Here is a 13,272-nt window from a genome sequence, read left to right on the forward strand (position 1 = left end):
TATATATATATATATTTTTTTTTTTTTTTTTGGCATAAGTATCTATCATTTGGTAATGATTTATATTGTGAATAGAAAGATCCAAAATTACAAGCAAGATACATCATATTTTTAATTATTTACTTTTACATATAATGAAATTCATCAGACTTGAGCAGCTTGACACAGACAACACAGTACATTTATTCTATTATGCAAAGCTATCACAATATTATACAGACGTTTTTTATTTTAAACATGTAAATAAGATCCGAAACTCAAATTAGGTTTACAAATGTGCCATCTGCTACTATTCTATAAGTTACAGAATTAAAACTAGCAAAACTTTATATTATAATATTAGCATAAAAATGAGATTTTAAAAATACATTAATGAGATTTTTATTCCTGCCACAACAATACCATAAAAACTTCAAATATTTATAAAATCAGCATATTAATGCTATGATACAAATCAAATCACAGCAAAAAGATGTCATTTTAACATTATATAAACCCTGCTTTCATAAAAGGGGAAATCTGAATTATGCATAAAGACTTCTAAAAGTTTAAATGACATCTAAAATTGTAGATATAAAGGATTCAAAATCGATCCATTATTTGTGCATTTTAAATCCTGGGGAAAGAGGGATCAGTTCTTCACAATAAAACAATTTTTTTTTAAATTTCTAAACATCAAAAATCAAGAAACTTATATCAAGAAAATAACAATTGTCAGCATCCAAATGACTAGATACATGTGAGGATTTATTACAAAGTATTATACAATATTTTAAAAAAAAAAAATTCAGTCCAAAGATTCTGAAAATGAATTTTTATTTATCATTCATATGTGTAAACTAATATCACTAATTACCGAAATACTTTAGTGTAAATTTTCTGAAAATTTCAAATTTTAAAACTGAGCAGGATTCAAATTAACATTAATTTTAATCAAATATCTAAATGAAATTTAATTTCTGTAAAAAATTAAAAGACCTGCAAGACTAAAACATCAAAGCTAAGAGTAATTTTCATTTAATTTTTTAAGAATCAACCATAACAGCTTTAGATCATAAGCATGAAAAACTTAATATTTAATTACAAAATAAAATTATCTTTGAACATGTTTTTATGGACATTAAGAAGCTTATCTTTTAACTAAAAATTCTTTTAATTTATTGCAACAGAAATCCTTTAATTCTAAAACTTGATAAGAAAGTTTCATATTTTAAATTAGAAATGCAATTAGACATATTTAAAAATAACCCTCATTCAGCAACATCTTTTACACGAAATAATTTGCTACAATTATGCACATGCAATGATTTCTTGATTCAGAAGGTAAAACAATACTTTTTTCTTAAAAATTCAAAACTACTTCTACATTATTGACTTAAAAATGATGAAGAGAATTGAAAATCCCACCTGTCATATGATCTGTCATTTGTTTCTTTAATGCAGAAACTGTGTTACAGTAAACATTTATATCAAATTTCCAAAAAATCATATTCTATGTCTAATTGAATAGGCAAGATAATTTAATAAAGGCTGTGATAATATGTATACAGATGTCAACCTTGAAACATAAAAAAACCAGGAATTTCCAAGAGACTTGCAAACTGTGTGATGACAACACATTAAAAGAAATCCAAGACTTAAATTCATTTCATAACACATGATTCAGGTTACCAGACTATTTATAATACGTTTCTGATGTAAAACATTATTAATATTAATTAGATATTGCAAATTTTATTTCTTTGGCTAATTTCGTTTTGTAATTTACTTACATTTTTACACGAAGAAAATTTCAAGCAGGTAGTGAAAACTTTTATTCATCAAAATACTTTCAAATAAAATTAAAATAAAATTAACAGTTAATATACACACTACTGTGTGGATAAACTTATTATTAATATATCACACAATGATATAAAACAAAGTTAAATACAAATATTACCTCATTGAACATTAACTGAATCTTCATAAAAATATTCCACAAATGTATACAGATTATGATTCTTCAGATCAAATAAAATATAAGAAAAATATGCTTAAAATCACAAGAGCTGAGGGTAGAGTCTGCAACATAAATAATAATATTGATTACACACAGGTTCAGCCTTCATGAAGTTCTACAAATGACTAGGGTAAAGAAAATTCCTAGTGTAGGGCAGCATTTCTCAAATTTCTTTCAAGTGAGGACTACTTGTATAAATTCAAATATTCTGCAGACCACCACATTCTTATCCCCTTCGAAAGCAACTTATTTTACCATATGTTACTTATATTTTTAGAATACAATTAATTAAAATTAATTTCATTTTAAATCAATATTAAATTAATAAAAAAAATGGTACTTTTCCATTTTGGCGGCGCAAGCAATAGTCACCAAACATGGTAAACCAATGCCACTTTTTTCTCCTGGTAACCTTTTGTGCCTCATTTTCAAAACAAATCGCAGCCATTTCTTATCAGATTGATTGTTTCTTTCAATACTGGCATACAATTAAATAGAATTTTTACCAGATAACTCAATTTTATGCCCTAAGGCAATTCTCAGTTATTAAGTCAATTAGAATGCAATCACACCACTCACCCGAAGGCAAAAATATAGAAAAGGCAAACTCAAGGGTTAAATTCACCAAGTCTAATGAGAATGCACTAGTGAAGTAAAGCACTGTGGTTTTCACATAATTTCTGAGCAAGCTGTTCGTACGAATTGAAATAATTCTTGCATTTAAACTTTTATTCCAAATTAAGATTAACTTGAATTTAATGTAGATAATTGAGAGAATTAGATTTTTGTAGCATAGTTTATGCGAGATGAGATCACTTGGGCTCACGTGATATGAAACGGCGAATCAGGATGTAGTACTATGAAAGCATAGTAGATTCTTAAATTAATGTCTTTTTACAAATTTATTGTCTTTATTTTCTTTTTACAAAATTTTAAATGATATTAAAATGTTTATGCCTTTAAAATAAAAATGTCTTAAAACTAACATTTGTTAACATTTTTTATGTGTATAATGTGTGTTGTCGCCAATAAAGTCTGCTTGGCGAGATTTGCACCAGCGAAACAGAAAAGTACCAAATAAATTTGTATTTGTTTTTAATAATTCAAGGCTATTAGAGTTTAGATAATCTTTACATTATTAACTAAAAGCGAAATAAATGTTATTAATAGCATGGATGAGACTACTGAAACTTGAGCAACTGTTCTTGTTTGAATTAACAGTAATAAAATTAAGTCTGAGATTAGCACATACATCACACTGATTCTGATTTCAGTACTTTGTTTTTTACTTGATTTGGTGACGCAAGCTCTTTTTCACACAGACATGTAAGACATCGAATTAATAATTTTTAAAGCACAACTGCATAGTTCACTTTATTCTATTTTCAATACTAATGAATCCAGTGGCACCAGATATACATGCAGTGAAACAATAGCAAGAAGTGTCACAATCGTGCTTTAAATGCCTCTTTGTTAGTAAGACTAGAGTGGAAATTTCATAGGTAGGGTAATAGGGAATAAATCTCATAAAATACCTATCTTCAGAGAAAAAGTGATGGATAACTGCTGTGTGTAATCTTCAGACTCTGAGATTTTCTTAGCTGTAATGTGACATACAGAGTTAATTTGAATTTTATTTTAGGTCTTTTGTGGAAATATAGGAAGATTACAAAAGCAGGTTTCGAGGATTACTTGTGGTTTATGCACAGCAGTTTGAGAAATGCTGGTGTAGCGAAAAGGAATTTGTACATTTTTTTTATTAACTGAATAAAGTTTATTTAATACCTGCAGACATTTTCTTCAGTAGCTCCCTTTAGTGAAGGCTAGAAAAACTGGGAATTTCTCAGTAAAACTAAGAAAGTTGGCAGCTATGTATTTATGACAATTTATGATGGCAAGCAGATCATCTATTGTGAAAATTATAATCTCTATCAATATCTTTGTGGGCTCCTGGATATTATTAAGGACTAGAATTTTGTAATATAGTATCAAACTATTTAAACAACAAGGCAATCCAATCAAACAAATAATGTATCAGTAACAATATTCTTAGCCTACGGAAGGGGGGCACTTACTTTTCTCAAAACTACTGCAAGATAAAATAAATATTAAGCTATATTTTTATTTCTTAAAGTTTATTCCAAAATATAAGGAGTGTCTAATATTTGACAGATCTTATTTTCATATAAATACAACATATTCTCAAAAAGATTTAATCCAACAGTTGCTTGAGAGTTTTAACAGTCTGAATCATGTACCTAAGTAAATGTTGTAACTAAAGAATTATGATACTATATAATTAAATATTAAAGGTGCTTATGATCATTTGCTAATATTAATGTGAACGTTTCTGTGTGCAATAAATATTTATTTGTAATATCTAAGTTTCAAATTAAAAAGAGTACAAAACTGAACCCTCTTCCTGATTTACTCGAGATTGAGAAAACCACCATGCAGTGATTCGCTCGAGTACACTCAGTGTTTTCAAATGTTTAATATAAGATTAGCTGGATCAAAAGCACTAAATACCTCCAGTTTTTACTGAAAAAAACAATTCTTCCTTCTTCTCATTAAAGCAACTGCTAGCAATTAGTGCTACAAAAAAGTAACCACAGGAAGTTTAACTGAAGAACAAAACTGCCCCTCTTCTTCAGAGAATAGCATCACATACATATAGAAAAAGACTATTTTTATTTTATTCCATTTAACAGCCCAATGGTAAATGCTATGCTTTAGAAGTTAACTGAGTAGGGTATGTAGTTTAACACAACAAAGTTCATACTTCATAGAAAGGGAATGCAACAGAGAGCGGGGAAACTAACTACAACTGAACCGGATAACAAAATTTTTCACACCCTTTTTCTTGTGCCTTCTTACCACTTAACAAAATTCATTTCATTAAGCTATCATTTAAGAGATTAATATTAAAATAATAGAATGTCTGCTGCATTTCCAACATATTTCTTTCCAAAATCAAAAGTTTAATCCAAAATTATGAAAAGAAACAAAGACAATCCTCCCATGATAATCAACTTGGATCTTCTGCAAAGACAGCCCTTTTACTGAGCATAATCATTAATCATTCAATACTGCTATTTAATAATACTCTCAGAAACACTGGGCATTTTTAGCAGAAGATAGTATTAGAGGTTTCACTCTCTCTCTCTCTCTCACTACATATATATATATATATATATATATATATATATATACACATATAGCAATAAAGAAAATTTCATTTATACAGTACTGTTTAAAATAGCTTCATCACTATTTTATACATAGTATATCTGTCTAATCAGAAAAAAATATTCAGCATCTTACACCATTAGATAATTTATTTCTTAATAATTATTAGCCAATAATCTGTCAGTAAAAATAGGCAGACTAGGATACCTAAACAAAAAAACAAAACAAAAAAAAAAAACTAAACAGTTTTGCACATTATATAATTAAGCTATTCTTTTCAACATTCATAAGCTGAAACAAGGTATTGTTCCAATTTAAAAGATAAACCAGTACAAGAAGCAGCACTGAGCAACTTGAAAGAAATTAAAAATTTGACAATTTCAGTTATAAATTATTACAACACTTATCTGTGCCTAAGATGTTCACCGAGCCAAAATGAAATTCTATACTGGATTAAAATATTCAATAGTTACAGCAGTGATGTGAAGGTTTTCTTAAGAATGCAACTACATTAGACAATTATTCTACACCTCCAGAAAATATTCAAATAAAACAAGTGTTTAAAAATTAATTAAGAATAGGCACGGCATTTTCCTCAAATTTAAAAATGCATTTATTTTATATTTGTCGATAACAGTAAAACTTAATTTATAAAACTGTTAAAAATATCAACTAGAGAAATAACACTTAAGATTTATTGAAACAAAAAATAAATATCATTAATACGAAATTTTAATTATCCCATTGAAGTCTGCAAACTTGGAATGTACACCATTAAATTATTGACCCAATTTTAAAATGAAATTTTTATGGTTATTCTCAGTCTTCACATAAATAGTATATTAAAAGCAATGCTTAAAATTAAAATATTATGTTAAATCTGATTCTTATTAAAATTATTAATAACATCATCATCAACTCATAAGTTAATACAAGATTTAAAAGATGTCATTTTTTTTTTTCATACATATCATTAAATTCTTGTTGTGCTTCTGTTATATGTTTGACAAAGTATTTCAACAACACAAGCTGTTTACAGTACATTTTAATACAGAAACACATTTCAGTGCAACATCAACAACTGTTAAACTTGTGCTTGAAAGAATATAAAAAATGCATAAAAAGTACATATCATGAAAACATTCATTAACACAAGTAATTAGAGTTACTTCACAATAATCTTTCTAGAGCTGAATTTAAGCTGCAAATGAGCATTGCAAATTATAAGGTAATTACATAGACAAATCTGTAGTATAAAAAAGACAGTGGATTAATTTCATAATAGTATCACTTATAGCATATAAATTCATCTACACATAAGACAGATTTTTAAATAAAAAGAGTACAAAGTCCGTAATCCGGACACCCATTATCCGGAATGATCTATAATCCAGACCTCAAAGCCACAAACTTTTTTTTTTTGTATGTTTTACACATACACCTAAAGAATGCACATACATTACGCACCCTATACTTCCACAATTATAACACTTTGGTTCGTTAATCTTATTAGGTGATTCTCAGAGTTCACTCACAGACTTGTAGCGTGAAAGTGCTCTTGCTCCTCGCTCTTGATTTTGCACTGAATCGAACTGCTATTGACTTGACTTAGCTCGCAGAAGGTTGGCATGCTGACGCGCAATGAACTGGAAGTTGATCTGTCAGCCCTATCCTCACCTTCAGGGCAGATGTTTTTATTTTATTCGGCTTATAATTCCTAAGTGTAGCATTTCATCTTGATGTACTTCATCTTTGATATGATTTAAATAAATTTCCACGTCATTATAAATATCACAAATATACATCAAATAGTTTCCAGGTTGCAATTTTCTAATTTCGACTATGAGTAATGTATGCTTTACCCAAGCGTGCTTTGAAAGAAATGTTTAATAAAGTAAACAAATAAATATTCAGCTTCTTTTTTAAAAAAATTTGATACCCTTTAGATCATAATTGCTCTTTATTTCATAAATTACGGTTTCATATTTTTAATTGTATAATTTCTGCATGCCATCTTACCAGGTTTAAATTGATGATCTTTAATTCAGAAAAACCCCTAATCCGGAATCGCCGAAGTCCCGACGAGTCCGGATTACAGACTTTGTACTGTATAAAAACCCAAAGCACGATTTAAATATATTTACAACTAGTATCACATTAAAATTTGACACAAAGCACAACTATAAATACATTACAGTTTATAAAAAATTTTATCAACAATGAGTAAACTACCTGATGACTGACTTGAACCTGTTACAAAACCATCATCGGTTAGAGTAGACTAAAGGGTACCCCTTGTATTATTGCGAAAATGTTTCATTTATCGCCAAGTTGTTGTTTCATTTATCACCAAGCATTGTTTTATTTATGGTAACCTGAGTAGTTGAATGTTCTGTAAATATACTTTTACCTAGAATTGGGTGCTCCTTTGACTTTTCAAGTGAAAATATATCGATGTATACATGGACAAAGTCCAGGGAGTGTGCAATGCCTAGTTTGAGCAATTCTGCGATTTTTTTTAAATGAAAATAGGTCAATGTGTACATGGACACCAAGTTTGTGCAATTCTTTGACTTGTTATTTTGTCTTTGTGTAGCGGTGATTTTTAATGCTAAAATCACCGCTACACAAAGCCAAAATAATAAGTCAAAGAATTGCACCAACTCGGTATCCATGTACTACCAAAAATCACCAATTTTTGTCAAGGGGTACCCGTAAATATACTTTTACTCCATCATTAATAAACCGTTTCAACTGAAATAGAAAGCAAACTATTAAAAGTAAGAAATGAAAAAATTCTACAGTAGCTAATGTAATTATAGTTTTGAATGGCTATATATAATACATTAAATGTATTTTTATAAAATTAATCTTCAGTATTCACAAAATGTTAATATAGTTACATAATTTAAAAGCTATAAAAAACAGCTGTTTAAATTAAAATCAAGAAATAATCTGAAAACAATTACTCAGACAATGTTAAAAAAGACTTACATTTTCAGAGATTATACATGCACACAATAAAGGAATCTTTCTAATTTATCATACCATAAAAATATTAAATTGCAATGCACAGGAAACTATGTAAAATGAAACTAATTCTGAACATAATCAAACTTTGATAAGTTAAATATAAAAAGAACAGAAAAACATTTCAAGAAATAAAAGGTTTGAGTGGCACAAGTTTTGCAACTTGTGCTTGAAAAATAATTAGGATTTTATGCACATATGCATAAAAATGAATTTATCAAAAATTTAAGTTTACATAAGAAAACTAAAATGTAAAAATTTTTCTTTACATAAGAAATGTTGAATCTCTTTTTAAATCAAGCATACAGTAGTTTAATTATGCAATGATATTTGAAAAATGCTGCATATAGCAGTTATGTAGCTACAGAGAAGGAGGCTTGTTTAGGGGGGGGATACATTTTTCATACAAGACATAATTTTATAAGGATTAGTCATGATTTGTTAGAACAAAGAAGGGTTAGAGTAGACTTTAAGGTACCCCTTGTATTATAGCGAAGTTGTTGTTTCATTTATTGCCAAGTTGTTGTGTCATTTATGGTAGCCTGAGTAGTTGAATGTTATGGAAACCCTATTGTGACGTAATTGGGTGCACGATTCTGGGAAATTTTGTAAGCGCTTTTGTGGTGTGTGTTAGTTTTATTGTTTAAACGGTAGAATGGCTGAATATAGTAAGATTAATGTGAAGTTCTGTACAATTTGGAACGAACGGGGAAAAGAGCGTTAATTGACTGGTGCCATTATAAGTGCCCTGTATGTAGGAAGGATATGCATCTAGTCGAATGTAAAAACTGTTTAGATGGATTTGAAAAGGTTTATAGAAAGAAAGGTTCAGATGTGGCGCCACCGATATTCGGATTTGAGTTCAGATAATTTTAGGAATTTTTTGTGCCACAGACTAAAGATGAAGAAACTTCTAAATAGGTAAGTGGGTATTTGCTGACTGTAGTGCTTAAATGTATAACATGTTTTTCCTTATGTTATTTTATTGTTTAGTTTAAAATGTAGTTTATTGAGATTATGTATTTTTTGTTTGCCTGTATTGTAAAATTGGGTACTCCTTTGACTTTTTAAGTGAAAATATATCGATGTGTACATGGACAAAGGAAGTGTGCAATGCAAGTTTGTACAATTCTTGGACTTTTTTTTAAGTGAAAATAGATCGACATGTACATGGATAAAGTCAAGGGAGTGAGCAATGCCACTTTTGTGCAATTTGGGGATTTTTTTTTAAGTGAAAATAGGTCTATGTGTACATGGACACCGAGTTTGTGCAATTCTTTGTGTTGTCATTTTGGCTTTGTGTAGCGGCGATTTTTTGCTCAAAAATCATCGTTATGCAAGATGGTGATTTTTGAGCGAAAGTTAATAAGTCAAAGAATTGCACAAACTCGGTATACAGGTACCGCCAAAAATTGCCAAGGGGTACCTTATAATATACTTTTACTCAAAGAAGAATTTACGATAACTGAAAAATTCTGATGCAACAACTATCTTATAAAGATTTTTATATTTGCATAGCATCCACACACTGAAATTTCAATAGCTTGATGTTTTAGTTATGCTTTCTCTACTCCAATTAATTTTTCAGTTAAAAATGTGAATGTCAACTAAATTATGATCCCAATGAGATTAATAAGAAATTAATAGTTCAGAGTTTTACTTCTGCTACTGTTAAGGAAGACAAACTAGAAACGTTAAAATCAGTCCCTTGAAATTTTGCAGCTTATTTAAATAAAAAGACTTCAGAAGATCCCTCCAAATATCGTAATACTACAGGAAATTTTTTCACAATTCCTGCAAATGATGTTCATTATAACAAATGTCAGACACTCTATTCTTTAAATAAAAATCAATGAAAAAATGCTTAAGACCTATGAATGAGTACCTTGCCTTTATGAAAGCTTACTATTATGTTTGTTTAACAGCAAACTTAATAAAGAAATAGCTTCTTAAAATGTCATCAAATGATTTTATTAACTGAAAACAAGCAGAGTAGTCTTTCAGAATGTTGGAATTTGACTTAAAAATAAACTCCCCACCCCTTATATGCTGCTTTACAAAATTATATTACAATAATACATAAGATATTTTGTAGCATTCCCCCCCCCCAACATCTTGAGAGAACTGGCAAACTCATTATACCGCCCTGAACATCAAAACCTCTGATTATGCAACTGGTGTATAACAGCTTGAAATCCCATGGAGAAATAATGTAAATGTTCTAATGGAGAATTAACATAGCATACATTCACTTCAAAGTAATAATTAACTATTAATTAAGTAATAACTTCAAAGTAATAAAAGTTTTAAAAAAAATTCTTTGCATATTGTCAAGTTAATTTTCCTTTCAACACCAGGTATATTACAAAAATTATTAATGTAAACAATGTAACAAAAATTACATTTTAAAACTTAAAGTACAGAATCATAAATAGCACAGGTTTGCTTATTCCAATCAAAATTTACACTCTATTTCAAAAACATATTTCAATTCTCTATGTATATTTTTACTCAAAAGAGAAAGAGTGCAGTTATTTGGAAGAAACCACAAAAATGTAAATTACCTCACACTTAAGGATTTTATGAAAATATCCTACACATCATGTCTGCTGTTTAAAGATTTATACACACGACTTATTGAGAAAGAAGCAATGCAAATAATTGACAATCATTCAAAAATAGTTTACCTAGCCAAATTTTAAAATAAATAAATAAATGAGAAATGTTAGTATTAACTTTTGATACATTTTGTCAAAAAGAAATATCCAGTTCAACCTGTAAAAAATTTTGAATTCTCAAAAGTTCAAGTAATCAGTTTCTGCTGTATCAAAATAGAATTAAAAAATACGGCTAAAGTGCAGAATAGCCCACTTGTTTGTTTGGTGCTTTATACAAGACTAAGAAGAATTGGATTTTAGTCAATTTTCTTTGACAGGTCGATGTGTACATGGATAAAGTCAAGGGAGTGCACAATGCCATTTTTGTGCAATTCTGGGAAAGTTTTTTCAAGTGAAAATAGGTCAATGTGTACATGTATACCGAGTATGTGCAATTCTTAAAAACGCACCAAGCAGTGGGTGATTCTGCACTTTCTCCAAAAATACATCTAATCACATATGAATCATAAATAATTTAATTTTTTACAAAACTAATATTAATAAAAAAATTGCAATAGTGCTAAAGTTAATAAAAATCATATTCTAAATCAAACATGGCTGTACAGCAATGTGCTATTCCACATAAATAAAATCTAAATATCTAATTTTTTGTTAGATTTCAGAAACGACGACATATATGTAAGATAGACACTCTTCATAATAAAGCTGGCCTTTAAACAAATTATTTTCATTTAAAGAATTACATATAACATGTAAGTATGAAGTTGAAGGTTATATTAAACATTTACACAAAATGGCCAAAGTATTAAGCACTGTGATTGATGGCTGTAAATGTATAAAGCATAAACTCTAATGAAAGACATTTTGGAACATATATCATAAAAGCAAGTCAAAAGGAAGACTTAGAACATAAAATAATGCCTCTAGCCAGCTAGAGTAATTATTTTTCATGAACAGATAAGAAATTCATGAATGTGTCACTCCTTTCCTTGCAACTAACATATTTAATACAGGATGTTTTTTAATATATTCAACAGCTTTACTGTGGGTTACCATAGTAAAATCATAACCATTAACCTGAAGAATTTTATCATGAATCTTCAAGCCACAATTTGCAGCAGGGCTATTTTCGCAGACTTCAGTAACATATATACCATTATCTTTATATCCTTGAGGACTTTTACGAAAATCCTGATCAATGCCCCCTCCTATTTTAAAACCACACTTTAAAACTTCTCGGCCTTCAGCATCAAGTCCAGGTTCCTTTGTAAGTTTTATTGGAATACTTAAACATTCAATAGCCATGCCAGGTTGATGTTCAAATGCCATTTTGGTAATGAAAAAGCAAATCCTTATCAACAAGCTATATAATCCTACAATACTTCTTTTCCTAAATCAACACACACAATATTCAAATAACACGAAATATTCTGATATAACGTTAATTACATCAAGGGTACAAGTCAGTAAACGTACATTTGTTGACAGTTGAATAAACGGCTTAGATGATTTAAAGGAAAATACAAGTTGTGTCCTTCATCAAAATCAATAAGAAATCATTAACCGTCAAATTACTTCGTCGGTCCAGCTTAACTTTAAATTGCTGAAAAAAAAAAAAAAAAAGTATAAAAACTAACAACTCTCTATAAAGAACATTTAATACAGCAAAAAGATAAGAGTAGTTAAAATATTTTTTAATGGAACATTCAGAACACTAAGCCTACTTTTACTATAACCGAAAAGTATATTATCAATTCAAAAATCAGATGACCCAAGTAATTCAAATTACCATTGATCACACTAAACTCCCATTCGGTGTCATCATCGTATCCATTCAGCACACTATTGCATCTCTACATGTTAAAAGATACACCCAAATAATCTGCAATGTAAATAGAACGCAGACCCACCATCTAAATCAGTTTTTAAAAAAACGATTATGCATTCACCTAATAAATTAAATCGATCAATTTTAAAAGCCCCAAAATGAAAGAAAAACTTATTTTCTACGTTTTCAAGAGCCTTCGTAAAACCATCCTTCACTGTTCTAAATATAATTTTGCTTAAGCGGAAGTTAGTGAGTTTGACGCTTGAAGCGAGTTTTAAGCTGTACGAAGATTTTTATTTTTCAGTTTTATTGGTTTTTAAATTTTATTCAAGATATTCTTGTAACCAGACATCACAGATTTTATTTTATTCCATAAATACAAAAAGAACTTTTCAAATATTTGCTAGTTTGATACAAAGGTCATGCCCCCATCCATAATAAAAACGTCACTATTTATGTTTTTGATTTGGCAACACTTAATAAACAGTAAATAAATCCCCTGGAGTCAGGTATTATTACGCTTTCTGAAATAACTGAAATTTTTGTTGTCCCTTTCTCTCTTTTTCCTCCCTCTCACTCCATCTAATTTTGCTTGAGAAAAATAA

General features: G+C 29.0%; 1 protein-coding gene across 1 annotated transcript; it reads right to left on the minus strand.

Moving 5' to 3' along the window:
* Positions 1-87: 87 nt before the first annotated feature.
* LOC118194840 (tax1-binding protein 3 homolog) lies at positions 88-12,913 on the minus strand. Its single transcript, XM_035366052.2, has 2 exons — positions 12,629-12,913; positions 88-12,442 (listed from the first exon to the last, which is right to left on the minus strand). The coding sequence occupies exon 2, from the start codon at positions 12,166-12,168 to the stop codon at positions 11,806-11,808; it is 363 nt and encodes a 120-aa protein (XP_035221943.1). The 5' UTR covers positions 12,169-12,442; positions 12,629-12,913; the 3' UTR covers positions 88-11,805.
* Between the last annotated feature and the right edge of the window lie 359 nt (positions 12,914-13,272).

The sequence above is a fragment of the Stegodyphus dumicola genome, chromosome 8 (assembly GCF_044657685.1).
Source record: "Stegodyphus dumicola isolate Sdum_Otavi_A_Nest chromosome 8, ASM4465768v1".
NCBI lineage: Eukaryota > Metazoa > Arthropoda > Arachnida > Araneae > Eresidae > Stegodyphus > Stegodyphus dumicola.